A 26,359-nucleotide genomic window follows, 5' to 3' on the forward strand; every position below is an offset into this window, starting at 1 on the left:
CTTGGCCCCTTAGTTCCACTAAAGGGAACTCTTAAGGCGTCAGCATACCAATACATTTTTGGACAATTTTATGCTCCAAACTTTGTGGGAACAGTTTGTGGATGGCCCCTTCCTGTTCCAACATGACTGCACACCAATGCACAAAGCAAGGTCCATAAAGACATACATGAGTGAGTTCGAGGGGGGAGGAACTTGACTGACCTGTACAGAGTTCTGACCTCAACCCGATAGAACACCTTTAGGATTAATTAGAGCGGAGACTGCGAGCGCAGCCTTCTCATGCAAAATCCGTACCTGACCTCACAAATGTGCTTCTGGAACAATGGTCAAACATTCCCATAGACACTCCTAAACCTTGTGGACAGCCTTCCCAGAAGAGATGAAGCTGTTATAGCTGCAAAGGGTGGGCCAACTCAATATTGAACCCTACGGATTATGACTGGGATGCCATTAAAGTTCATGTTTTTGTAAAGGCAGGCGTCCCAATACTTTTGAAAATTGAGTGTATGTTTGATTAAAAAAAATTACAGGAAGTAAAAATGAGCAGAAAATGAGGTAAAAATTAAATATTGTCATATAATGGTGGTTGGCTGATGCTTCATTTGGGTTTATGTGGGGCTTAAAACAGCCCTGAAAACAAGTTTTAGAGCGGGTACTGGGTCTTTTTTACCAATGGTTCACCCAAGACAGGGCACCCACAGACAGGTACAATCCTCACCCATTGGTGGCATTGTCCTATCTAACTGAACATTCTCTAGAACATGTTTACTGTCCTTCACACTTTGGGGGGAAGGGGGTCTGACTGTGGCCATTGGGAGTAGAAAAGTTTGCAAAGTCAGTGGAAAAAAACAATGCATTGAATTGTGCCCCATCGTTGGTTTAATTGGGGGGGAATTGTGCTCCATCATTGGTGTCATTGGGCACAATTGTTGGTCTCATTGGGAGGAATTGTGCCCCATCATCAGTGTCATTGGGACCAATTGTTGATGTCATTGGGAGGCATTGTGCCCCATCATTGGTGTCATTTGGCCCAATTGTTAGTGTCAGTAGAAGGGATTGTGCTCCATCATTGGTATCATTCAACCCTATTGTTGGTGTCATTGGGAGGGATTGTGCCCCATCGATGGTGTCATTGGGCCTGTAACAGAACCCACTCACGCCGTGCTTAAGTGCTTCCATAAGTATACTGCTTCCTCTGGTCTTGAACATAGATATCAGATATTATAGCTGCATAACATACAAGACTAGCCGATAACTTAGCTTGTATGAGATCTGGAACTGTTTATTTGACAAACTCACACAGAATATATGCCACACAGGAGGACACCCCCCCCCTGCTGATCATATTACCCTAACAATACAAACTGTAACCAGAAACGTAATTAACATGCGCTAATTACCTAGTACCTTAACCCAGCCTGGATGACTAGACTATTCGGCCCCTACAACAGTGAATACAAAGGACACATTATTACAAGTATAAACACATCCCACAAGGGTTTGCTAGCAGAGACAATAGGTGTTCCAATTAACAATTAATCATGGTATCCAAATCTAAGCAATGCTTTGATTAATCAGGAATTGCAGACGGCATGGCAATGTTCTACTACTGGCTATATGGCAAAGCTAATACAATGTCCCATTTGAAGTAATCCAAACCACATTCTCAGTGTCCATTAGGTTGCTGTCCATCATTTTCTCGGTCACCCTGAGCCCCTAATAGACACAGGGTGACTTAAACATAAGAGGGGCATGAGCTGAAACAAGAGTTTCCCAACCTCTCCAAGGGAAGCTGGGTTCCACGGGCCCCCCACCCAAAGTGACTCCCGTCACAGGGCCCAGTTGTTGGTCTCATTGGGAGGGATTGTGACCCATCATTGGGGTTATTGGGAAGAATCGTGCCCCTTCATTGGTGTCCGTGGGGGGTAATTATGCCCTATTGTTGGTATCAGTGGATTAAATAGTGCCCTAAGGGCCAGATAAAAGCAAGCAAAGGGCCACATCTGGCCCCCGGCTGGAGTTTGGAGACCACTCACTACTCAAGAGGCACCAATCCAGGTTTCCTATTTGCTACTAATCTAAAACTCAAATATAATGATAAAAATTTAAATTTTTATTAAAAACATCAGTATTTGTATAGATTAGAATAGGCCCACTTAGAGGCAAGGACAAGGTCTTTTCCACCAAATTTCCCTCCCATGTGTCGTTCTTCACAAGGTGGTTGAGAGAACAGCTCTTTATCTATCTTCAGCCCAGAGAGATCTGAACATGGGTGACACAAGTTTCTGTCTTACACAATGTGTTCCTTACGTCCTCAGCCCAGTAAGGGGTCAGTTTAAAAGAGGCCCGGAGTGTGTGAGGTCCATCTCAGTGTACAGAAGTAAATATTTTGTTTTCTATTAATTAATCTTCATCTTATTACGCAGTTTGTGTTCTGACTCTTCATGCTGAAACTGAGAAGAATGTTCTTATTTGTGTTCCCAGGATGGCGATATTGGGCTATAAGAGGCCTCTGGAAGACAAGGACCTTTGGTCATTGAATGAAGATGACAAATCCCTAGAAGTTGTGTCTAAACTGATGAAAGAGTGGGACAAAGAGAAGGCCAAGTTAAGGTAATTTATGGAGGCTGGCGGCCTGCTGAAGAGTACCATCAGTGTGGATTTAGCCCAAGACCCTAAGGCCAATTATTCAAGAAATTGGGCCCCACACCGTACTGATTGAGTTTTGGGTGGTACAATGTTTTGGTGGTTTTGATTTTTGCACAATGTTTGTGGTCTTGCGGTGCTAGGTTTGTAGGAGCAAATGTCTGTAAGGACACCATCTCCATGGAACTTGTATGTTCTTTGGTTTTGGTGGTTTCCTCTAGATCAGGGGTCTCCAAACTTTCTAAACAAAGGGCCGGGTTACTGTCCTTCAGAGTTTAGGGAGGCCGGACTGTGGCCATCGGGAGTAGAAAATGTCCCAGCATCAGTTGGAGTAAACAATGCCCCATCATTGGTTTCATTGGTAGGAATTGTGTCCCCACATTGCCGTCATTGAGCCCCATCAATGGTGTCATTGCTAGGAATTGTGCCACATCATTGGTGTCATTGGGAGGAATTGTGCCCCATCATTGGTGTCATTGGGAGGAATTGTGCCCCATCATTGGTATCAGTGAGAGGAATTGTGCCCCATCGTTTGCTTAATTGGGAGGAATATTGCCCAACCGTTGGTGTCATTGGGAGGAATTGTGCCCCATCATTACTGTAATTGGGCCCCATCGTTGGTGTCATTGGTAGGAATTGAGGCCCTTCGTTGGTGTCATTGGGAGGAAATGTGCTCCATTGTTGGTGTCAATTAATGAAATAGTGCCTCAAGGGCCAGATAAAAGCAGGCAAAGGGCCACATCCGGCCCCTGGGCCGCAGTTTGAAGATCACTGCTCTAGATGGTCAGAAAATACCCAAAATAGAATGTGAATGCTTTAAAAGTCCCGCCCACATTTTATTTTGGGTATTTTCTATGCATAAAAAGGGACAAGGGCTCGCCATAGTAATGAATGATCCTTCATTGTCTGCTCTTCCACCAATTTTGTTACATAACCCAAAATATGCTGCCAAGGTTTGTGGTTCCACCTCAGACCGATCCTATGTGGAGTTATGACTAGGGATGCACCGATCCGACTTTTTTGGTCCCGATCCCGATCTTTTGCTTTGTGAAATCGCTGATCCCGAGTCCGATCCGGAAGTACTGTTTTTGAGCTTATAACAAAATAATACTTCCGGATCGGTATCGGCAGATACCTTATAACAATTTTGCATTCCAAATCATTAAAATGTCATGGGTTTAGTCTTTAAGAGGTTAAACTTCCCTCCTCTGGCAGACTGAACGAAAAGATACATTGTAATCATTGTGGGGGGTGTCATGGCGCTCTTCTAATATCCCAAGGTGGTACAAGGAATGTGGGTGGATGGGAGGGGGGGAGGGTTATGGGGCTGCGTGGGGGGGAACAAAGTTTGGTACTGTAGGGAAGCTATAGTCCGCGGCAGCCGGCTGAAGCGTGGAGAAGCCCTGAGAGATGCAAGAAAGGAGAGAGCGGCGCCAGCTTAGTATAGTACAAGTTTATTTAACACTGTTAAAATTGGTGACTCACTGTCCGAGGTTGGGTGAGACCGGTACACAAAGACTGTTAGGGTCATCCATCTTCCTCTTCCAGGATAGTGGTCATAGGAGAAGGTGGTGAGGTTCCAGAGGTATAGCCGAGCCGCTGTGGGGCTTCTAGTTGTCACTGGCCGAGGCGGAGCATGCACAACAGGGCTCCGGCTGCCGACTTCTGATCCCTGATGACATCACTTCCTGGCAGGAGAAAAATAGGGGTTGCAAGCGTTCGGAGCATCCGTGCTCCTTCATCAGGCGATGGGCTGACGCCTGACGAAGGAGCACGGATGCTCCGAACGCGTGCAACCCCTATTTTTCTCCTGCCAGGAAGTGATGTCATCAGGGATCAGAAGTCGGCAGTCGGAGCCCTGTTGTGCATGCTCTGCCACGGCCAGTGACAACTAGCAGCCCCACAGCGGCTCGGCTATACCTCTGGAACCTCACCACCTTCTCCTATGACCACTATCCTGGAAGAGGAAGATGGATGACCCTAACAGTCTTTGTGTACCGGTCTCACCCAACCTCGGACAGTGAGTCACCAATTTTAACAGTGTTAAATAAACTTGTACTATACTAAGCTGGCGCCGCTCTCTCCTTTATTGTAATCATTGTGTTTACTTAACTGGGAGAGTTTGCAGGAGGCTCTTTTTTTTTTTTTTTTTTCTTTGACAGCTGTTCTCCTCTCCCTCACATGCTATGTAAAGAGCAAAACCGGATCGGCCCGTGGACCTCTTAATTTTAGCGATCCCCCGATCCAGCTATTTTGCCCGTATCGGGGCCGATATCCGATCTGAATATTGGATCGGTGCATCCCTAGTTATGACCCTGGTGTCTGAGTCTACAGACCTGCAAATACCAGTGTGGATGGGTCTGTGTACTCAATGAAGACCCATGTACTATGATGAGATAATTCTACACACATGAGATAAATGTAGAGTTGGTCATTCATTGTCCAGTCTAATTCCATGGCCTTCATTAGTTTACCGGTTGGGACTCTTATGGTGTAAGCTGTACCTGGGATGTCCTCCCCCCACCTTCAGCATTTAGATCCATCAGTCAATGCTCTGTAGAGCTTTCTTCGTGTGTCCATAGTGCTCACAGTGACTGTCACGTTGACCCATCTCCACCTTTTTTGACCTTCCAGGAGTAGTGAAGTGCAATTCAGCAAAGCCCAAGAAGCAGAAATGAACCACATGAGCGAAAAACCAATGGAGTCTGAAGTTCTGATCGTCAACAACAAGAAGAAGAGAGAGCCTTCCTTTCTGAAAGTTCTGATCAGGGCGTTTGGACCGTTCTTTTTAATCGGGTCTGTGTTCAAGCTTTTCCAGGATCTCTTATCATTCGTCAATCCCCAGTTATTAAGGTAAGGTTCCTTTGGAATCGAGGTGCTCCACTCCAACGGCCAAGGTAGAATTTATGGATTGTCATAATTACTGAACAGGCTGTATCATGGGCAAAAGCAGCTCAGATGTTACATTTAGATATTAGACGTACTTAAATCTGTCTTTATAATGGCTTCCTGCAATCCCCTGCACAGTGGACTGAGAAAAGGTGGGGCAGCTCATTGAGCCAGTGGGAGCTCTATTGCATTACACAGGGCTTTCAGTCTAACAATGGGAGCCTACTGACAGAAGTAAAATGCAGAATAAGCTGAGTGATGACCTCAGTGATTCTCCTCGTTGAACGGGGGTCCGGGCAGTGACGAAACTGGATTGCCTAACTTCAGTGAAGAAGAATGGGTCACCAACCTGGCTGTCCTGTCTGGCAAAGGTACCTAGATCACAAGATTAACTGAAGGGCAAAACCTTTTTTATTTTTTAATAGAGGAGAGGGAATAGAACCTTTGTCTGTTTTATTGCTGTCTGTGTCCTTGTTAGGGAGATTCACCCTCTTTATTTGTCCTGTGCACTGTTATCATTGACAGAAAAAAAGAAAATCCCAAAATGTGGGTTGTCAGCAGAACAGGAAAAGAGGGGAAATCTTCAGATGGGGACAACCGGGGATTCCCTCACTTTAGAAATATTTCATTACCCAGTCCATATCAGTATAGATATCCAACATGTGTTTTTTTTTTCCCATTGAGATCTGATGTGTTTTCAAAGTGTTCCTTTCATTTTTTTAAGCAGTGTGTATGTATATATATATATATATATATATATATAATATTGTCCAACTGGCATCTCAGTCTTAGTCCGTAGAGTTCAATATTGAGTTGGTCCACCTTTTGCAGCTATAACAGCTTCAACTCTTCTGGGAAGGCTGTCCACAAGGTTTAGGAGTGTGTCTATGGGAATGTAAATAAAACAGTTGCAGCACTCAAACTAGATTAAAGTTGAGTTCCACCCTAAAATTATACTTACCTCCATCTTCTCGCTCCGGGTCACCTGAAAAACAAATAGATAATCGCAATTTTTTTTTTTTTTTTTTACTTACCTCGTTAAGAAGAAAATATACTCACCTTAATTCCTCTTCCTCCCCTCGGCAGCCACGGCGAGTCGTCACTTCCTGGCTTTTGCAATGATTCCTGGGAGCTGAACGTCATCGCTCCCAGGAATCAATGCGCCTGCACCGGCCCCGACGTCAGTTCCGGTGCAGGAACCGTCATACCTTGCAAAACAGCTTCTGGGCATGCCCAGAAGCTGTGCAGGGATGACGCTGTGGCACCGGAAGTGACGGCGGGGCCGGTGCAGGGCATCGTGGGACCAAATAAGACGGAAGAGGACACAGAAGAGGATCGCGCTGGCTTCAAGCTGCCCACACCTGAGATGGTAGTGCTGGACAATACATTTTCAAGGTAAGTATTTCTTCTAAAAGGTAAGTGCAACCCGGGACAGATCAGAGGCTATCCATTGTGGAATGTACTAGCCCTGACTGTCCCGGGGGTATTTTTATTTAAAAAAACGTTCACTGGGTGGAACTCCGCTTTAAACATAATAAAAAAGTCCAATGTGAGTCCAAAAAAGTATATAAATCAAATACAAGAAAAAAAGTGTCCCAGTGTAAAGAACAAAAAATTAACATTGACACTCGTGAACGTTGTGCTCCACCGTATATATAAAGTGTACACTCACCAGAGTTAGTTACTGTCCAAATTATAAGACAGCAATAGCGCATGTGGCCACTGGTGTCTAGGTCCTTTTCGGTCCTGAAGAGCGAAATTGGGCAATACAGAGAGTCTCCTCATGTGGAACCGTGGCATCAATTAAGCGAATATGGACATCCAAATAAAGAATATAGAGATACTCATAGTGTAGTAATAATACAAAAAATATTTAATAAAAAATGCAAAATTGGAAAATAGTTAAAATGACAATGCAAAGCATTGGAAAGAGGTCCAAGTTCCAACCAAATGAAAATGGCAAAGATGTATCTAGTCACTTACATCAGGAGCCACCACCTCAGATATTAAAGTAGTGGCTGGACCTCAGGCATGTCTCAATAGCTCTACGGCCGTTTTGTGTCACGCGCATCATCGGGAGCATGGGAATGTTTAACCATTCTTCCAAAAGCGCATTTGTGAGGTCAGAAACTGATTTTGGATGAGAATGCCTGGCTGGCAGTCTCCGCTCTTATTCACCCCAAAAGTGTTCTATTGGGATGAGGTCAGGACTTTGTGCAGGTCAGTCAAGTTCCTCCACCCCAAACTCGCTCATTTATATCTTTATGGACCTTGTGACGAGACCGACGCACAAGTGCTTGCGTTCTTGCTGCTTCCTCCAATCTTTAACATAGATATCAGATATTCTAGCCGCCTATTGCAACCAAGAACTAGACAGCACTCGTTTTAGCTACAAACTCTGAAACTGATTTATTGAACAAGATTACAAACTTTTTATACTCTTAAGAAGTATGTCAGTCACTACATGAACAATGAGCCGAATATTTACCCAAAACATCACACAATGGTTTAGATAACGAGGCAGTTCTGACTCATTGCTAATCCCCCTCTAGCAACTACTTTAGCTGACAAGGTTATCATTAACTTGCTAAATAACTTGGCACTTAAACCAGCCTAGGTGGAGTACATGGAATCCACATCTTAACAATGCTTTGATTATTTAGAAGTTACAGACTTCATGACAACAGGCTATATATCTCACAGTGTAAAGTGGGATTAAATCTTCATATATTTCTTCAGGTATATTGTTGATAAATATTACTGTCCCATTTGAAGTAATCCAAACCACATTCTCAGTGTCCAATAAGTAGATGTCCATCATTTTCTCAGTTACCCTGTGCCCCTAATAATAGACACAGGGTGACTTGCACATAGGAAGGGCCTAGGGGGCTAAGAGTGGGATTTCTCAACCTCTCTAAGGTAAGCTGGGTTCCACAGGCCCCCCACCCAAAGTTACTCCCATCACAGACCTTGCTTTGTGCACTGGTCCAAATAATTTGATGGAGGGGGGATTATAGTGTGGGGTTGTTTTTCAGGGGTTGGGCTTAGCCCCTTAGTTCCAGTGAAGGGAACTCCTAAGTCTTCGGCATACCAAGACATTTTAGACAATTCCATGCTCCCAACTAAGTGGGAAGAGTTTGGGGATGGTCCCTTCCTGTTCCAACATGACTGCGCACCTGTGCACAAAGCAAGGTCCATAAAGATATGGACTAAGACTGGGATGCCATTAAAGTTCATGTGCGTATAAAGGCAGGCGTCCCAATACTTTTAGTATACATTTTAATAATTTTTATTATTTTTTTATATATACATACATTTTACATAAATGTTTTTTTATAACATATAATATTATTATTACAACAATTCTGATAAATTATGATATTTATATCATTTGATGTTTATTTCCTATGTATGTTTATTTCCCAGTTGACAGCCTGGTCTAGTTAGATCTCTACAAGAAGAAGTTTAGAACTAGCGGGAATCATTTGTCCATTATGACCATTTACAGCAGGGTTGTCAAACTCAATTGCATTGCGGGCCGCATCAGCATTATGTTTGCCCTCAAAGGGCCGGTTACATCTGTAGGATTAGATGTCCAGGGCACCCCCCACGCCCCCTTACACCCTTACATGAGATGTCAAGAGCCCCCCCACCATCAGAAGTCAAGGGTCACCCACCCTTCCTTACATCACAATGCACCCCCTTAGCTTGTGCTGCTGCCAGGAAGAAGATGCGGGTGGATCTGGGAAGAAGAAAGTGCAGGGTCTGGGGGAGAACCAGAGGAGGGCTGGAGTCAGCTTCCAAAGCCTGCTGAATACTGAGACCAGGGGAAGCAGAGGCAACGTGGTATTACGGCTGCACAGAGAGGTGCAGGATCTGTAGTAGGAGTTCTGCCCTCCTCTCTGCTGCGGACTGCTGAGAAAGGGAGGGGGGAGACAAGCTTTTCTGCAGCTGCACAGAGAAGTGCAGGATCTGGCAAAGGAGTTCTATCCTCTCTGCTGCTGACTACTGAGACAAGGCGGGGGCAGAGACAAGGGGGGGGGGGTGCCGCAGCAGAGGTGCAAGGGTCACATGAAATGGCCTGGGGGGCCACATTCGGCCCGCGGGCCTTGTGTTTGACACCTGTGCTTTAGGTCGCTTTCACATGGGATTTCCAATCGGGTCCGCCTGTCAGTTTTTCAGGCGGACCGGATCGGATGCTCCATGCAGCCCAGTGGAGCAGCGGATATCAGCAGTGACATGTCGGCTGACACCCGCTGCTATCCGATCCGTGAAACCTGGACGGATGGAAAACCCTATTTTCCATCCGTCTGGAGGATCGAATCGGATGGGATCGGATGAAAACGGACAGGTGGTCCGTTCTCATCCGATCTCCCATAGAGGAGAGCGGGGATCTGACAGGTCTGTCTCTGCTAAGTAAGCGGAGACAGAGCTGTCATCCGCCTTCTCAGTGGGGATTGGCGGATCGATCCCGGGCTGAGCAAAACGGAGTCCGCTGGGCGCACCGCTCAAGTGAAGGGACAGTTACAGTATATTGGACTAATATTTATTATTGCTATTATTATTTATTGTTTATGAATTTATTTGTTGTTATTATTATTAATAATTTGTTATTATTTATTTGTTTATGTATTTATTGTTTGTTTATTATTATTTATTATTTACATTATTATATTGTATTATGTTATCCTTTATAAATGGAAATGTGATCTCTGTGCGGATCTTTTTCTCTTTAGCGTTCTGATACATTTTGTCAAAGACCCCGGTGCGCCGGCCTGGTGGGGATTCAGCATCGCCGCGTTGATGTTTCTTTCCTCCGTCGCCCAAACGCTCATCCTTCACCAGCACTTCCAGTATTGCTTCGTCACCGGAATGCGGCTGAGGAGCGCCATCACCGGGATCATATACCGAAAGGTGAATGTTGATAAGCCATTGTTTAAAAACTACGACTTGCTTCTTGTATAGATAGCCACTGAAAATTGCAGAGACTCCTTTCTCACTGTGCTGTGTGTTATTCTATTGCAATGCGATCATCGCTACACATCAGCTGAAATCCCCAAGCAGGCTGGCAGAGGCGATGCTTACACCGGCCTCCAGGAAGTTGAGTGCTGGAAGTATATACAGAGCAGGCTCCTGTTTGAAGCCAAGTGTGGGACATACTGAGATATTTCTTCAGACTTAGTAAATGGAGTCTCACTCTGTATGGAGGAGCTGTATAACAGGAGGGACATTGACCGAAGACAAGACGGCAGGAAAGATACAGAGGAAAGGCTCTTTGTTGAGTCAATACCCCATTATAATGTAATGTTTGTAATCAAGAAGCTCAAAGCTCCAAAGTATATAGGATTGTACAATCTCCTTTAACCACTTAAGGACCGGGCCTATTTTTGACACTTGATGTTTACAAGCTAAAATCATTTTTTTTTTTGCTAGAAAACTATTTTGAACCCCCAAACAATATATATATATATATATATATATATATATATATATAAGGACCCCTGACTGACATTTTTGACACTTTTGGTGGGACCAGTGACATTACTACAGTAATCAGTGCTATAAATCTGCACTGTTACTGTAATAATGACACTGGCAGGGAAGGGGTTAACCCTGTGGGTGATCAAGAGGTTAAATGTGAGCCTAGGGGCGTGTTTCTAACTGTGGGGGCGGGGCTTATGGAATGACCATAGAGACATGTGATCCTATATAGAAGGATCACAGGCGCTCTGTGATCATTCCAGGGAGAAGAACGATCAGCTGTGTTTACAACAGCCGACCGTTCTTCTCTCTCAGCGGGGAGCGATCGCGGGTGTCAGGCGGCAATCGGAGCCGCCTGCCCCGTGCATTGGCTTCCCCGCTGATGAGCGGGGGCGAACCCCCCCCCCCCCCCGTAGCCTCCCGAGAGCGAGCGCCGTATATGTACGGTGATTCGCCTGGGAGCGGGAGTACATCTGTGGCGGGCGGTCATAAAGAGGTTAACTGGTAGCATTGTTTTTAGCAGATAACCACTAAGCCGGCCATACAATAATCTAAATTTGGCCGGTTAGGGAGGGACCGGCTGAATTTCAATCCATCCATGGGCAGGCTAATTGTACCCCCCCCCCCCCCACTGTGCTCCCTCCCCTCTCCTGCCAGCTGCTGCAGAGGATGTGTCACAATAGAGAACCAGGAAGGGGTCAGAAAATATGTAATTTACCAGCTCCTTCCTTTTCTGAATGGACAGAGTCATAGTCAGTGACATTGTAAAAAAATAAAATAAAATGATAAAAAAAAAATACAATTAAAATACCAAAAAAAAAAACTACTGACACCAGTGGGTGAACTTCCAGGATCGCAAAGGTCACCCTTGCGACCGGGCCCTGGCATTCCACCACCGTGGGGAGGCCCCAAGATGGCAGGAAGGAGGCCCACTGCAGAACTTGTGAAAGGGTCCCGCTGCCGGACCGTAATAAAGGGCCCCAGTAACAGTGGGAAGAACCCCAGGCTTGAAGGGAAGGGCCCTGGCCAGGGGTCCAAGGGGCCCTTCATGGTTTTTTGCACCGGGGCCCTGAAGGTTCTAGTTACACCTCTGGACGTACCTGTACATCACTTTGCAGGACCGCTAGTGCACACCCATTGGCCACAGAGGGAGCCAATCAGCGAGTCTGGCGGGCGGCCATGATTGCTGCCCGTGGAGACTGAACGGCAGTCTGCCGTTGTAAACACAGCAGAAACTGCTGTTCTCTCAGTAATGAAAACAGGGGTCCTATTTCCCTCTTATTTAGGAACACAGGTCTCTGTGTTCATGCAGCAAGCCAATCCTCCACACCGTTAGAAAACACCCCCTAGGGACACATTTAACCCTTTGATCACCCCTGGTGTTAACCCCTTCCCTGCCAGTGTCATTAGTACAGTGACAGTGCATATTTTTAGCACTAATTACTGTAGTAATGTCACTGGTCCCCCCCCCCCCCCCCAAAAGTGTAAAAAATGTCAGTTAGGGGTCCGATCTGTCCGCCGCAATGTCGCAGTCCCGCTAAAAATCGCAGATAGCCGCCATTACTAGTAAAAAATAAATAAATAAAAATTTCCCGTAGTTAGTAGACACGATAACTTTTGCGCAAACCAATCAAAATACACTTATTGGGATTTTTTTTTTTTACCAAAAATATGTAGCAGAATACAAATTGCCCTAAAATGATGAAAAAATTTTATTTTTACATTTTTTTGGGGGGAATGTTATATAGCAGAAAGTGAAAAAAATAACAGTTTTTTTTTTCAGATATGTTGCTCTTTTTTTTTGTTTTTAGCGCAAAAACTAAAAATCGCACAGGTGATCAAATACCACCAAAAGAAAACTCTATTTGTAGGGGAAAAAAGGACATCGATTTTATTTGGGTACAGCGTCGCACGACCGCGCAATTGTCAGCTAAAATAACGCAGTGCCGAATCGCAAAAAAAGGTCTGGTCATTAAGGGGGCAAATCCTTCCGGTCCAGAAGTGGTTAATCTTTGGTCTGCTTTTGGGTCACTCTGGCCGCTCATTGCTTTTATCGCTTGTAGAACCTCCGAGGTCAGACATCTTCCCTGCTGGCACGCTCAGCCATTAAATGTGTAATTTAGTGCTACTGGCTTATTGGTTTTGTATATTGCCGCCAAAATGTTAAATTCCAGAAAAAAAAAATGGCGCTGATACAGTAAAGAATGTCTGCTGAGCCTCTCTGTCCTTCTGTCCGCAGTCTCTGGTCATCACGAATGCCGCAAAGCGTTCGTCTACGGTCGGTGAAGTGGTCAATCTGATGTCGGTGGATGCTCAGCGATTCCAGGACCTGACCACCTTCCTGAATATGCTGTGGTCGGCTCCTCTGCAGATCTTCCTGGCTCTTTACTTCCTTTGGCAGGTAATGTTTGGGGTCCAATCATTGGGGGGGTGGGTTAAAATATATTCCTCAATAGCCACAATCCCCATTGTGTAAATCAAATGCCTTGGCAAGCCCAAATATTACCCTGTAAAAGTCGCAGTGACATCATCACTATGCTGTAGATAGCCTGTGCAGAGAGCAGAGTTGTCGGAGGGACCAAGCAGGCTCCACCCTCTACAGGCTACCTTCAGAAAACTACAGGAGGGGCGGAGACAAGACGAGTCACCCTGCACAAGCAGAGCTGTGGGAGGGAGCAGGCAGGCTCCACCCTCTACAGGCTACCTGCAGAAAACTACAGGAGGGGCGGAGACAAGACGAGTCATCCTGCACAAGCAGAGTTGTGGGAGGGACTAGACAGGCTCCACCCTCTACAGGCTACCTGCAGAAAACTACAGGAGGGGCGGAGACAAGACCAGTCACCCTGCACAAGCAGAGCTGTGGGAGGGACCAGACAGGCTCCACCCTCTACAGGCTACCTGCAGAAAACTACAGGAGGGGGCGGAGACAAGACCAGTCCCCCTGCACAAGCAGAGCTGTGGTAGGAAGCAGGCAGGCTCCACCCTCTACAGGTTACCTGCAGAAAACTACAGAAGAGGGCGGAGACAAGACCAGTCACCCTGCACAAGCAGAGCTGTGGGAGGGACCAGGCAGGCTCCACCCTCTACAGGCTGTCTGCAGAAAACTACAGGAGGGGGCGGACAAGACCAGTCCCCCTGCACAAGCAGAGCTGTGGGAGGGACCAGGCAGGCTCCACCCTCTACATGCTGCCTGCAGAAAACTACAAAACTACAGGAGGGGGCGGAGACAAGACAAGTCCCCCTGCACAAGCAGAGCTGTGGGAGGGACCAGGCAGGCTCCACCCTCTACAGGCTGTCTGCAGAAAACTACAGGAGGGGGCGGACAAGACCAGTCCCCCTGCACAAGCAGACCTGTGGGAGGGACCAGGCAGGCTCCACCCTCTACATGCTGCCTGCAGAAAACTACAGGAGGGGGCGGAGACAAGACCAGTCACCCTGCACAAGGAGAGGGAGCAGCAGTGCCTGGTCTTTATTACAGGAAGTCTCACACTAGATTACTGCATAGATCTGGAAGAATTGCACAATGCACTCCGAGATGCGAGAATACACATCGAATGTACACTGATCTAAGAGATGAAAGAAACACTTTGAAAACACATCAGATCTCAATGGGGAAAAAGCTCATGTTGAATATCTACGGGCTACGGATATATGGACTGGGTAATGTGTTAGGATCTATACTGGTATGGACTGGGTGGTGTGTTAGGATCTATACTGGTATGGACTGGGTAATGTGTTAGGATATATACTGGTATGGACTGGGTAATGTGTTAGGATCTATACTGGTATAGACTGGGTAATGTGTTAGGATATATACTGGAATGGACTGGGTAATGTGTTAGGATGTATACTGGTATGGACGGGGTAATGTGTTAGGATCTACACTGGTATGGACTGGGTAATGTGTTAGGATCTATACTGGTATGAACTGGGTAATGTGTTAGGATCTATACTGGTATGAACTGGGTAATGTGTTAGGATCTATACTGGTATGGACTGGGTAATGTGTTAGGATCTATACTGGTATGAACTGGGTAATGTGTTAGGATCTATACTGGTATGGACTGGGTAATGTCTTAGGATCTATACTGGTATGAACTGGGTAATGTGTGAGGATCTATACTGGTATGGACTGGGTAATGTGTTAGGATCTGTACTGATATGGACTGGGTAATGTGTTAGGATCTATACTGGTATGGACTGGGTAATGTGTTAGGGGTTATACTGGTATGGACTGGGTAATGTGTTAGGATCTATACTGGTATGGTTTGGGTAATGTGCTAGGATCTATACTGGTATGAACTGGGTAATGTGTTAGGATCTATACTGGTATGGACTGGGTAATGTGTTAGGATCTATACTGGTATGATCTGGGTAATGTGTTAGGATTTATACTGGTATGGACTGGGTAATGTGTTAGGATCTATACTGGTATGGACTGGGTAATGTGTTAGGATCTATACTGGTATGGACTGGGTAATGTGTTAGGATCTATACTGGTTTGGACTGGGTCATGTGTTAGGAAGGAAAGGATGTGACATTGTTTGATGGAAATTAAAATTATCACCCTACAGAGGGCTGAATTAAGAAGGTTGGCCACCACTGTCGTGCATCAGTCACCACATGCTCGGAGGGTACACTGTTCCCCGTTGTGGATAATTAGTAATTACATTTATAGTAATACGATGAATATTATGATATTGGACTTCATCTACACAGACACTGCAAGTAATTTGTTTCCAGGGAATGTGCACTGCTTTGTACTATAGAGGAATATTTTAATGCTCTATTCTCTTTCTTGCAGACATTGGGGCCTTCTGTCCTAGCAGGAGTGGCTGTCATGGTCCTGCTCATTCCCATTAACGCTTTTATCGCCATGAAGACCCGCGCCTTCCAGGTGAGCCTTGGAGTACATGGACCAATCCTAATTCTGGCAAGCTGCATGTACGAGGGTTCTTCAAAAAGTTCTGCACTTTTTTAAATTCTATTAAATATAAAAAAGCGCAGAAATTTGAAGACTTCTCATACAACCCACCAAAAATCATTTTAAAGGGGATTCTTCACCTTCTGTTGACCTTCTACAGAAGTGGTGTCAAACTCAACTTCATTGTGGGTAGCATCAACGTTATGGTTGTCCTCAAAAGACCGTTTGTATCTGTAAGACTATATAAATGTATGCTGGGCTTTTTCTTCCTAGCGAATAGGTGCAAAAACTCAACCACACCCCCCCCCCCCCACTGAACCACTGGGTGTGGCCAAATTGCAGTAGGAGGATCTTAAAGGGGTAATAAATACCAGGAGTGTGTTATGTGCAGAGTTCAGGGATGCACTACCTACAGATTGCAGAGTTCAGGGATGCACTACCTACAGATTGCAGAGTTCAGGGGTGCGCTATGTACAAAGTGCAGAGTTCTGGGGTTCATTATGTACAGAGTTCAGGGGTGTGCTACATGCAGAGTTCAGAGGTGCGCTACGTACAGAGTTCAGAGGTGCGCTACGTACAGAGTGCAGAGTTCAGGGGTGAGATAAGTGTAGAGTGCAGAGTTCAGGGATGCACTACATACAGAGTGCAGAGTTCAGGGATGCGCTACATACAGAGTGCAGAGTTCAGGGATGTGCTACATACAGAGTGCAGAGTTCAGGGATGCGCTACGTACAGAGTGCAGTGTTCAGGGATGCGCTACATACAGAGTGCAGAGTTCAGGGATGTGCTACATACAGAGTGCAGAGTTCAGGGATGCGCTACGTACAGAGTGCAGAGTTCAGGGATGCACTACATACAGAGTGCAGAGTTCAGGGATGCGCTACATACAGAGTGCAGAGTTCAGGGATGCGCTACGTACAGAGTGCAGAGTTCAGGGATGCACTACATACAGAGTGCAGAGTTCAGGGATGTGCTACATACAGAGTGCAGAGTTCAGGGATGCGCTATGTACAGAGTGCAGAGTTCAGGGATGCACTACATACAGAGTGCAGAGTTCAGGGATGCGCTACATACAGAGTGCAGAGTTCAGGGATGCGCTACATACAGAGTGCAGAGTTCAGGGATGCGCTACATACAGAGTGCAGAGTTCAGGGATGCGCTACATACAGAGTGCAGAGTTCAGGGATGCGCTACATACAGAGTGCAGAGTTCAGGGATGCGCTACATACAAAGTACAGAGTTCAGGAATGCGCTACATACAGAGTGCAGAGTTCAGGGATGCGCTACATACAGAGTGCAGAGTTCAGGGATGCGCTACATACAGAGTGCAGAGTTCAGGGATGTGCTACATACAGAGTGCAGAGTTCAGGGATGCGCTACATACAGAGTACAGAGTTCAGGGATGCGCCTCCGGCTCTAATCATGTACTTTAAAAAAAAAAAACCCATTGGAATCCATGCGTCTGGCGCCCTGCATGTAGATTAAGGGCCGGGTGCATAGATTAAGGGGGCAGCGCCCCTGCGCCCCCGGAATGGACGGGCCGCCTCTGAAATCAACCCCAATGACTTTCATAATCCCCTCTCTGTGAATAACCAACACTGACTGGGTGAACATGGAAGAAACAAGGAGAGTCTAGCTAGGCCTGAACTAACTAGCCATAAACAGGAGGGGGGAGGACAGAAGAAGATACCAAAATCACATTAGTAAACATGTTGTAGTGGCCAAAAACTGCCACTAGATGTCAGCATACTACCAAAAAATAACATCATTCAGTTCAATACAAGACACTGCCAGGTAATGAAATCTATAAATGGGTTCCTGACTCCGCCCACTGTAAACTCCTCATTGACTATGACACAGTAAAAGAGAAAAGGGGGAGTGGTTAAGTGACATGTAACAGGAGGCTGCAGCTGCAATGTTTTCTGGATAGAACTGTCAGTTCACTGAATTGTTTGACATGTAATGAGTGATAATCCCTAATAGCCAATCACATTCCACCTTTCAGTTTAGCACAGTCAGGACAGAGAAATAAGCTTTCTTATTGGCTGTTGTGGGTCAGTGATTTGTGGTGTACTCTGCCATGTGATTAGGTGGAGCAGATGCAGTACAAGGATTCCAGAATAAAGCTGATGAATGAGATCCTCAACGGCATAAAAGTCCTCAAACTCTACGCCTGGGAGCCGTCCTTTGCCCAGAAGGTGCTGGAGATCCGCAGCAAGGAGTTGAACGTCCTGCGGAAGGCGGCCTACCTCAACGCTCTGTCCACCTTCGCCTGGACCAGCGCCCCCTTCCTGGTGAGATGCCTCTGTGCGCTCTATGCTTGTCTATGCAATGCTGGCAGATCATGGCTGGTGGGAGGGGCCAGCAGGGTGCTGTACATAGCTTTCTGAATGTATACTCAGTGAATGTTCTCTGGGTGAATGTCAGTCTTCTGTGGTTAAATGTTCTCTGGGTGAATGTCAGTCCTCTGTGGGTGAGCGTTCTCTGGGTGAATTTTTCCCTCTGTGGGTGAATGTATACTGGGTGAATGTTCTCTCTGGGTTAATGTTAGCCCCCGGTGGGTGAATATTCTCTGGGGGAATGTCAGTCCTCCTGTGGGTGAATGTTTTCTGGGGGAATTTTTCCCTCTGTGGCTGAATGCACACTGGATGAATGTTCTGTGGGTGAATGTCAGTTCTCTGGGGGTGAATATTCTCTGGGTGAATGGCCATTCTCTGTGGGTGAATGTTCTCTGGGTGAAAGTCAGTTCTCTGTGGGTGAATGTTCTCTGGTTGAATGTCAGTTTGCTGTGGATGGATGTTCTCTGGGTGAATGTCAGTTCTCTCGGTGAATGTATACTTGGTGAATGTTCTCTCTTAGTTAATGTCAGCTGCCTGTGGTATGACTGGTATGAATGTTCTCTGGGCGAATGTCAGTTCTCTGTGGGTGAATGTTGTCTGATTGAATGTCAGTTCTCTGTGGATGAAAGTTGTCTATGGGTGAAAGTCAGTTCTCTGTGCGTGAATGTATACTTGGTCAATGTCCTCTCTGGGTTAATGTCAGCTGCCTGTGGTATGAATGTTCTCTTGGTGAATGTTTGCTCTTCCTGGGAGAATTTGTCCCTCTGTGGGTGAATGTACACTGGGTGTATGTTCTCTCTGGGTTGATGTCAGCCCACTGTGGGTGAATGTTCTCTGGACGAATGTCCGTTCTCTGTGGGTGAATGCTCTCTGGATGAATGTCAATTCACTGTGGGTGAATGTTCTCTGGGCGAATGTCAAGTTCTCTGTGAGTAAATGTTCTCTCTGGGTTAATATCAGCTCCCTGTGGATGAATGTTCCCTTGGTGAATGTTTGCTCTTCCTGGGCGAATTTTTCCCTCTGTGGGTGAATGTACACTGGGTGTATGTTCTCTCTGGGTTAATGTCAGCCCCCTGTAGGTGAATGTTCTCTGGGTGAATGTTCTCAGGACAAATGTCCATTTTCTGAGGGTGAATGTTCTCTGGGCGCATGTCAAATTACTGTGGGTGAATGTTCTCTGGGCGAATGTCAAGTTCTGTGTGGGTAAATGTTCTCTCTGGGTTAATATCAGCTCCCTGTGGGTGAATGTTCTCTTGGTGAATGTCAGTTCTCTGTGGGTGAATGTGCTCTGGGCAAATGTCAGTTCTCTGTGGGTGAATGTTCTCTGGGTGAATTTTTCCTTCTGTGGGTGAATGTTCTCTCTGGGTTAATATCCGCTCCCTGTGGATGAATGTTTGCTCTTATTGGGTGAATGTTTCCCTTTGTGGGTGAATGTACAATGGAGGAATGTCTACCCCCTGTGGGTGAATTTACAACGAATGTGACAAACTGGAACTTTCATGGTGCCATAGAAATTCTAAACTTGTTGCAAAGCATTAAAAACTATTTAAAAATCTTTTTTATTTATTTTTTTGCAATAATATAATGATGTTTACCAAAACATTAACTACATGTAGATGGGGGGGGGGGGGGGGGGTATGCACATATTTCATATAAAATGATAATTCCTCTCCATATTCCTCCTAATAGGATTCAATACTAAATGACAATTCGAAAATGAATTACACACAGATGTACATACGTTTAATTCAAATGTTTTATACCCAAAACTAACAGAGGAGGCGATTTATCAATTCTACGCATTTCCTGGATCAAAGTCTCCATCCTCCGCAGATAGTCGGAGTTCTATCTAAAATGACATAATTATATACATTAGTATAGTGAGTCATTCTAAATATACAACTTTCCAGCTTTATGATCGATACAATGAGGCTATTTATCAACCCTACGCGTTTCCTTAAACAAAGTCCACTTCCTCAAAAGATAGCGAGCTATATCTAAAATCACATAAATATTTCCATTAGCATAATAAATCATTCCAAACCTAAAACTATCCAACTTTATGGTTTATAGAAGGAGGTACTTGCATATTATTACCCATAATCATTTCTTTACAATCTTGAATATACGGAGTATATAAAAAAAATAATAATGTGCAAACAGTGCAAAAATAGTTCATTTGTGCACAGATATGACAAAAAATACCAATTGTGTAGCCAAATGGTAAAATCTCAACCCTTGTGAAACATTGTATCCATATAGAGGTAAAATAGTTAGTTTATTTACCTGTATATGGATACAATTTTTCACATGGGTTGAGGTTTTACTATTCGGCTAAAGAAATGTGTATTTGTTGGTATTTTTGTATTTATGTGCACAAAATAGGTTTCTGCATTTGACAGTATTTAATAAATTTTGCTCTATTTGTCCTTTTTTTATTTGTAGGATTTTTTTTTTTTGGGGGGGGGGGGGGTTAACACTATTTATAGCAGTATATTAATATTTAGTTGACAGTACAGAGTTTAGGATTATACAGTCTTAAATATAAAACCAACTATTTGTGTATGTGTGTCACCGGCGCAGGATTGATAGCCAATATGTGGTTTGTGCGTGATTTTTACTTTATTTTTCTGCCTATAGTACTATGAAAGTCCCAGTTTGTCTCATCCCTTGAATGTTATGTTTGGAGTGGTATAAGGATGTTTGGTACCGGGCTTAAGCTCAGGATGTGTTCTCCATATGATTTTTTGTATTTCATGTTATAATGAACTAAGCACACAAAGGTTCTTTGTTTCCTAACATTCCTCAAGGCTCCGCAGGGGTGGGGTTATACGTTTACAGACGGGAGGAGTAATATTGTATGAAGAAGTCCTGTCTTATTTTTCCATCACTTTGTAGGTGGCGCTGACCACGTTTGCGGTGTACGTCAGCGTTCGTGAGGAGAACATTCTGGATGCAGAAAAAGCGTTCGTGTCCCTCTCACTGTTCAATATTCTGAGATTCCCTCTGAATATGCTGCCCCAAGTCATCAGCAACCTGGCACAGGTGAGCAAATCCTAAATATGTGCCAATTCCTTCATATCTAGATAAGAAATACACGGAAATGGTGATCTTTGGACTTCTGCCAGTAAATAATAGGTGGCATTGTGTAACATTTAATGTAATGCCTGCAACAAAAAATATTTAGATTTGTAGAAAAATCATCATTGTTGTCCTATGGAAGAGCCCTGGGGCCATCATAACATTTTTTTTTTTTTTAAAGATTTCTGAGCTTGAAGAACATTTTTTATTTTTTTTTTACAGAATTCTGAGTTTGAAAGTCTGAATTCTGACTTTTAATCTCAGAATTCTGACATTCAAACTCAGAATTCTGACTTTTAATCTCAGAATTCTGACATTCAAACTCAGAATTCTGACTTTCAAACTCCTAATTCTGTAAAAAAAAAAAATTCAAGCTCAGAAATCTTTAAACATTTTTTTATGATGGCCACAGGGCTCTTCCATCTTATTATAAAAGAGTCCTGGGGCCATCATATAATCTCAGAATTGTGTTTAATAAATTTTAGCATCGTCCAAACTTGTAATCTCAGAATTCTGACTTTTAATCTCAGAATTCTGACTTTCAAAACTCAGAATTCTGACTATCAAACTCATAAATAATAAAAAAAAATTCAGCTCTGCTTCTGACAACCACAAAGGGGCTCTGCTCCTCCCCATATCTATAACCTGCAGTCACGATACGTCCATGGCCTGCTCACTGACAACATCGCTCATTTTATCTTCTGCCGCAGGCAAGCGTCTCTATAAAAAGAATTCAGAATTTCCTGGCCAATGATGAACTGGACCCCGATGCCGTGAACAAGGATAAGACTCTTCCCGGTAAGTTAACTTGTTTCCTGCCCCTCAAAGGGCAAAAAAAAAAGTACAAGAACTTATTTTGGGTGACCAGCGTCCAGCGATTCTGTTTGTGCGATTTTACCGCGATTCATCGGGCGACAATCGCGGCAAAATCGCACCGCGTTTGGGGTGCCATTGCAAGTCACTGGAATCACACGGGCGTCCTGCGACTTGCAATGGTTTGGGATTGTGGGCAATTCTGCCCGCAATCCGAGACACCTATATGTGAATGGAGCCTTATGGACAGCAATACGGTGTGGGTGCCGTGTGAAACGCGTCAACATTTCGTTCCCGATTTGTCTGGCACGGTGACAATAAAGGATTTTATCAACGTTCCGAACCCAGCCGCGAAAAGTGAAAATCCGCGAAATAGAAAAACCCTATTAAAATGCATTGTAGGCATGTTGTTTTTACGGTCACTGTACGTGTAAAAGCATTTTAAGGTCTTTAAACACACTTTTAAAACAATAGAAACTCATTTAAACACATAAAAGATACTGAGAGACATAGCAAGAGCTATGGAAAACACAAAAATATTTAATTTTTAATGATTTGTATAGTAAAATAACATTACAAAAAAACCCGCAATATACCGGCACCGCAAAAACAACCGCGATGGAGCTGGGGTTTACTGTACTCGTAGAGCCAATGCAGCAAGAAAAAATACATTGGAATGATTTTGCACCACCTAGTGTTGGCTCTGCACATTACAAGCAAAGGAATTTATACCTTTTTATTTCTAAGCCATAATAACAAAAGAATCATAGTCAAAGCAAACTAGCTTTTTCTTTGTGTCATTGCCAGGAAATGCCATCACGGTGCACAATGGGACATTCAGCTGGGCGAGAAACATCGAACCCGTGCTACAAAAGTAAGAATATTAATAATCATAGAAATGACACAAATGCGTTTTCTTTCTTTTCCTTGTTTATGTTCTGTTATAAATGTGGCCAAAAAAATAGCTTTTGAACCTTTGTAATGGTTGCCAGGTCTAGAAGTGAATGTGTTCCTGGACTATCGTCTCTTCCTTCCTGGTGTCACTTCTTAGAATCTGTGACATCAAAAGGAAGAAGATCATTACCAGGACTGCAGGACGCAGTGACTGTAGTTCAGCCCCGTGTCTCTAATTGAGTATCCAGGCAGTGTGTAGGAAATAATGAGGACGAGGAGTATGTGTATAAGGCAGATATGACTTCCTGAACCCATCACCTATGACTCCTGGCCTTTCCTGGTGTTGCTGCTCCCAGTAGCCTCATAGTAGGTGCTCAGTTCCTGCTTCATACTTTCCTTATTGCACATAGGGGTTGATTTACTAAAACTGGAGAGTGCAAAAACAGATGCAGCTGTGCATGGCAGCCAATCAGCTTCTAACTTCAGCTCGTTCAATTAGGCTTTGACAATAAAACCTGGAAGCTGATTGGTTATGCAGAGCTAAACCAGATTTTGCACTCTCCAATCTTGGTAAATTAACCCCACAGTGTCCAGAAAAAAAGAAATCCTGGTTTTATCCTGTGTTAGACCACAGTTTGCCAATTAAAGTGGTTGTAAACCTCAGACATGAAAAATGAACAAAGCATATCCCGTGAGTACTCATCTTAATCCAGAGCACTAAGTGTCATTTCTGTCTGCTGCTTCCTTCCTCTGCTATCAGCATCATAGGCGTGCGCAGGGGGTGTGCCAAGTGTGCCTGGGCACACCCTAATCACCCAGTGCGGCAAAGGTTCTCCCTATTGTCCAGGGCCCACTGCCCTACTGTCACAGTCCATGTTTTTATAAATTATTAAATGTTTGTTCACATTTATTCATAACAGTGTGTGTGTCGGTTTGTGTGTATATATATATATATATATATATATATATATATATATATATACTGTATATATATACTGTATATACACAAACATACACACATATGTTTGAGCTTTGGGGTGCACACCCTAATGCAATAGGCTGCGCACACCTATGATCAGCGTGAGTCACTTCTGACAAGGTCAGAGCACATTCGAGTGGAACTCCGATTTAAAGACTAAGCCTTTTTCTGACATATGTTGCTTACAAGTTAAAATCAGTATTTTTTTTGCTAGAAAATTACTTAGAACCCCCAAACATTATATTTATATATATATATATATATTTTTTTTTTTTTTTTTTTTTTAGCAGAGACCCTAGAGAATAAAATGGTGATCGTTGCAATCTTTTATGTAACACTGTATTTGCGCAGAATTCTTTCAAACTCAGTTTTGTGGGAAAAAATACACTTTAATGAATTTAAAAAACTAAACAGTAAAGCTAGCCCAATTTTTTTGTATAATGTGAAAGATGATGTCATGCCGAGAATCGAATCGTGATTTTTATTCTAAGCAAAAAAAATGGCGATTCTCATTTTATCCAGAATCGTGCGGCCCTACCGCATATGTAAACTGCTTTTCTTACCACGCATGTGATGTATCAATACGTACCAGTACTTAAGTAGTTCTACTTCGTTACTATACATCTCTGGTTATAGCAAGAGCAATAATTCTAGCACTAGACCTTAAAGGTGTCTGTAACTCTAAACTGGTAACCTGTAAAAAAATTTAAAGCGTCTCCTATGGAGATTCTTAAGTGCTGTCAATTGGGGGCCATTTCACGAGCGTGCACAATTTTCTTCTTTATATATTTTACTTTCAATGATTTTTATTGAATTTTTATAATACAACAAAGGAAAAGAAGACATTGTATATAGCATACACATTGTTCCAAGCAGTGAAATGCAACAACTTCAACTTCTTTATATATTTTAACAAAAAAAAAAATATTTGGGTATTTTATAGGGGTTTTTTGCATTAAAATTAATTAAAGTGTATTTAAAAAAAAAAAAATTGCGTTGCTCTGATCCTTTTACTCTCCCACAGCATCAATTTGCTGGTCCCCACAGGCTCTCTGGTTGCTATCGTCGGTCACGTCGGCTGTGGAAAGTCGTCTCTGGTGTCGGCTCTCCTTGGAGAAACCGAGAAGTTGGAAGGGGATGTCTCCATCAGGGTTGGTAGGATTCTTGTCTATATTTGTTTCCAACGTCATAATATAAACCAGGTCTTAAAATAAGATACTTTTTTTTGTATCTCTTTCCTTGTACTTTATATTTGGACAAAGATCAGAAGCTCCTCCCCTCCTCCAGCCTTCACGTTCATTACACCCTCAATCCTGAACACCAGATATCTGGAGTCTCTGGATCTTTGCACAGTTACCGATCTAATAGTCATCATTAATCATTTTCCGGTTTGTATCTCTTTGTTTTTAGGGTTCGGTTGCATACGTACCCCAGCAGGCCTGGATACAGAATTCCACCCTGAAGGACAACATTCTGTTTGGCCGACCAGATAGTGATAATAACTACAAGAAGGTTCTGGAAGCATGCGCCCTGGTCACGGACTTAGAGATGCTGCCGGGAGGAGATCAGACTGAGATCGGGGAGAAGGTAATTTTATCTCCTCCATCATGAGCTGCTTACCTTTGCAGGAGAAATAATGTGCAAGAAAAAAAAAAATTGTCCTGTAAGTAAAGAAAATATTGAGCCCAATTTTAATGGCACTTTGTATTTGTGGGTTGAGAAACCAACGCCCAGTGGACTTCAGGAAGCACGGGGCTCTCAACATCAAAAACAAGTGTTAAAAAGGTGTACCCCCCGCCCCCGACACCCTATGACCCCCTTACTCTGACATGTGCTGCTTCCCAATGCACTCAGGTCAGCAGCACAAGCTGAAAGGTGAACTCTGCTAAGGGACAACACTAGAAGCAAACGGCTAAAAGAGTGACTCAGAATACCAAGAACCCGTTTTCCTGCAAAAGCTTGAAATATCTGGAGTCCTGCTTGCTGCGTAAATTGCGGACCAGCTATAACAGATGCTAGGGGAGGCGCCTGCATAACTAAGGGAAGTCTGGAGTTCAGCTTTAATGGTCTCACACTGTCCTACTCCCAACTCTAAAACTTAACCTAACCCCTAAACCAGGGGTCTCCAAACTGTGGCCGGGTGTGGCCCTTTGCTTGCCTTTATCAGGCCCTAGGGGGCACTTTTCCTCCCACTGACACCAACAAAGGGGCACTATTCCTCCCACTGACACCAACAAAGGGGCACTATTCCTCCCACTGACACCAACAAAGGGGTACTATTCCTCCCACTGACAGCAACAAATGGGTACTATT

General features: G+C 44.1%; 1 protein-coding gene across 1 annotated transcript in view; it reads left to right on the forward strand.

Moving 5' to 3' along the window:
- The window catches only part of ABCC3 (ATP binding cassette subfamily C member 3), a 135,764-nt gene that overhangs the window by 68,459 nt on the left and 40,946 nt on the right, over positions 1-26,359 (forward strand). The window contains exons 7-17 of the mRNA XM_082272466.1: positions 2,485-2,613; positions 5,281-5,499; positions 10,272-10,449; positions 13,256-13,417; positions 15,821-15,913; positions 18,031-18,234; positions 21,178-21,324; positions 22,071-22,158; positions 22,981-23,047; positions 25,071-25,197; positions 25,457-25,633. Coding sequence (XP_082128592.1) covers positions 2,485-2,613; positions 5,281-5,499; positions 10,272-10,449; positions 13,256-13,417; positions 15,821-15,913; positions 18,031-18,234; positions 21,178-21,324; positions 22,071-22,158; positions 22,981-23,047; positions 25,071-25,197; positions 25,457-25,633 — 1,591 coding nt within the window. The remainder of the gene's footprint in view (positions 1-2,484; positions 2,614-5,280; positions 5,500-10,271; positions 10,450-13,255; positions 13,418-15,820; positions 15,914-18,030; positions 18,235-21,177; positions 21,325-22,070; positions 22,159-22,980; positions 23,048-25,070; positions 25,198-25,456; positions 25,634-26,359) is intronic.

The sequence above is a fragment of the Pelophylax lessonae genome (assembly GCF_965119305.1).
Source record: "Pelophylax lessonae genome assembly, chromosome: 11".
NCBI classification, from domain to species: Eukaryota; Metazoa; Chordata; class Amphibia; order Anura; family Ranidae; genus Pelophylax; species Pelophylax lessonae.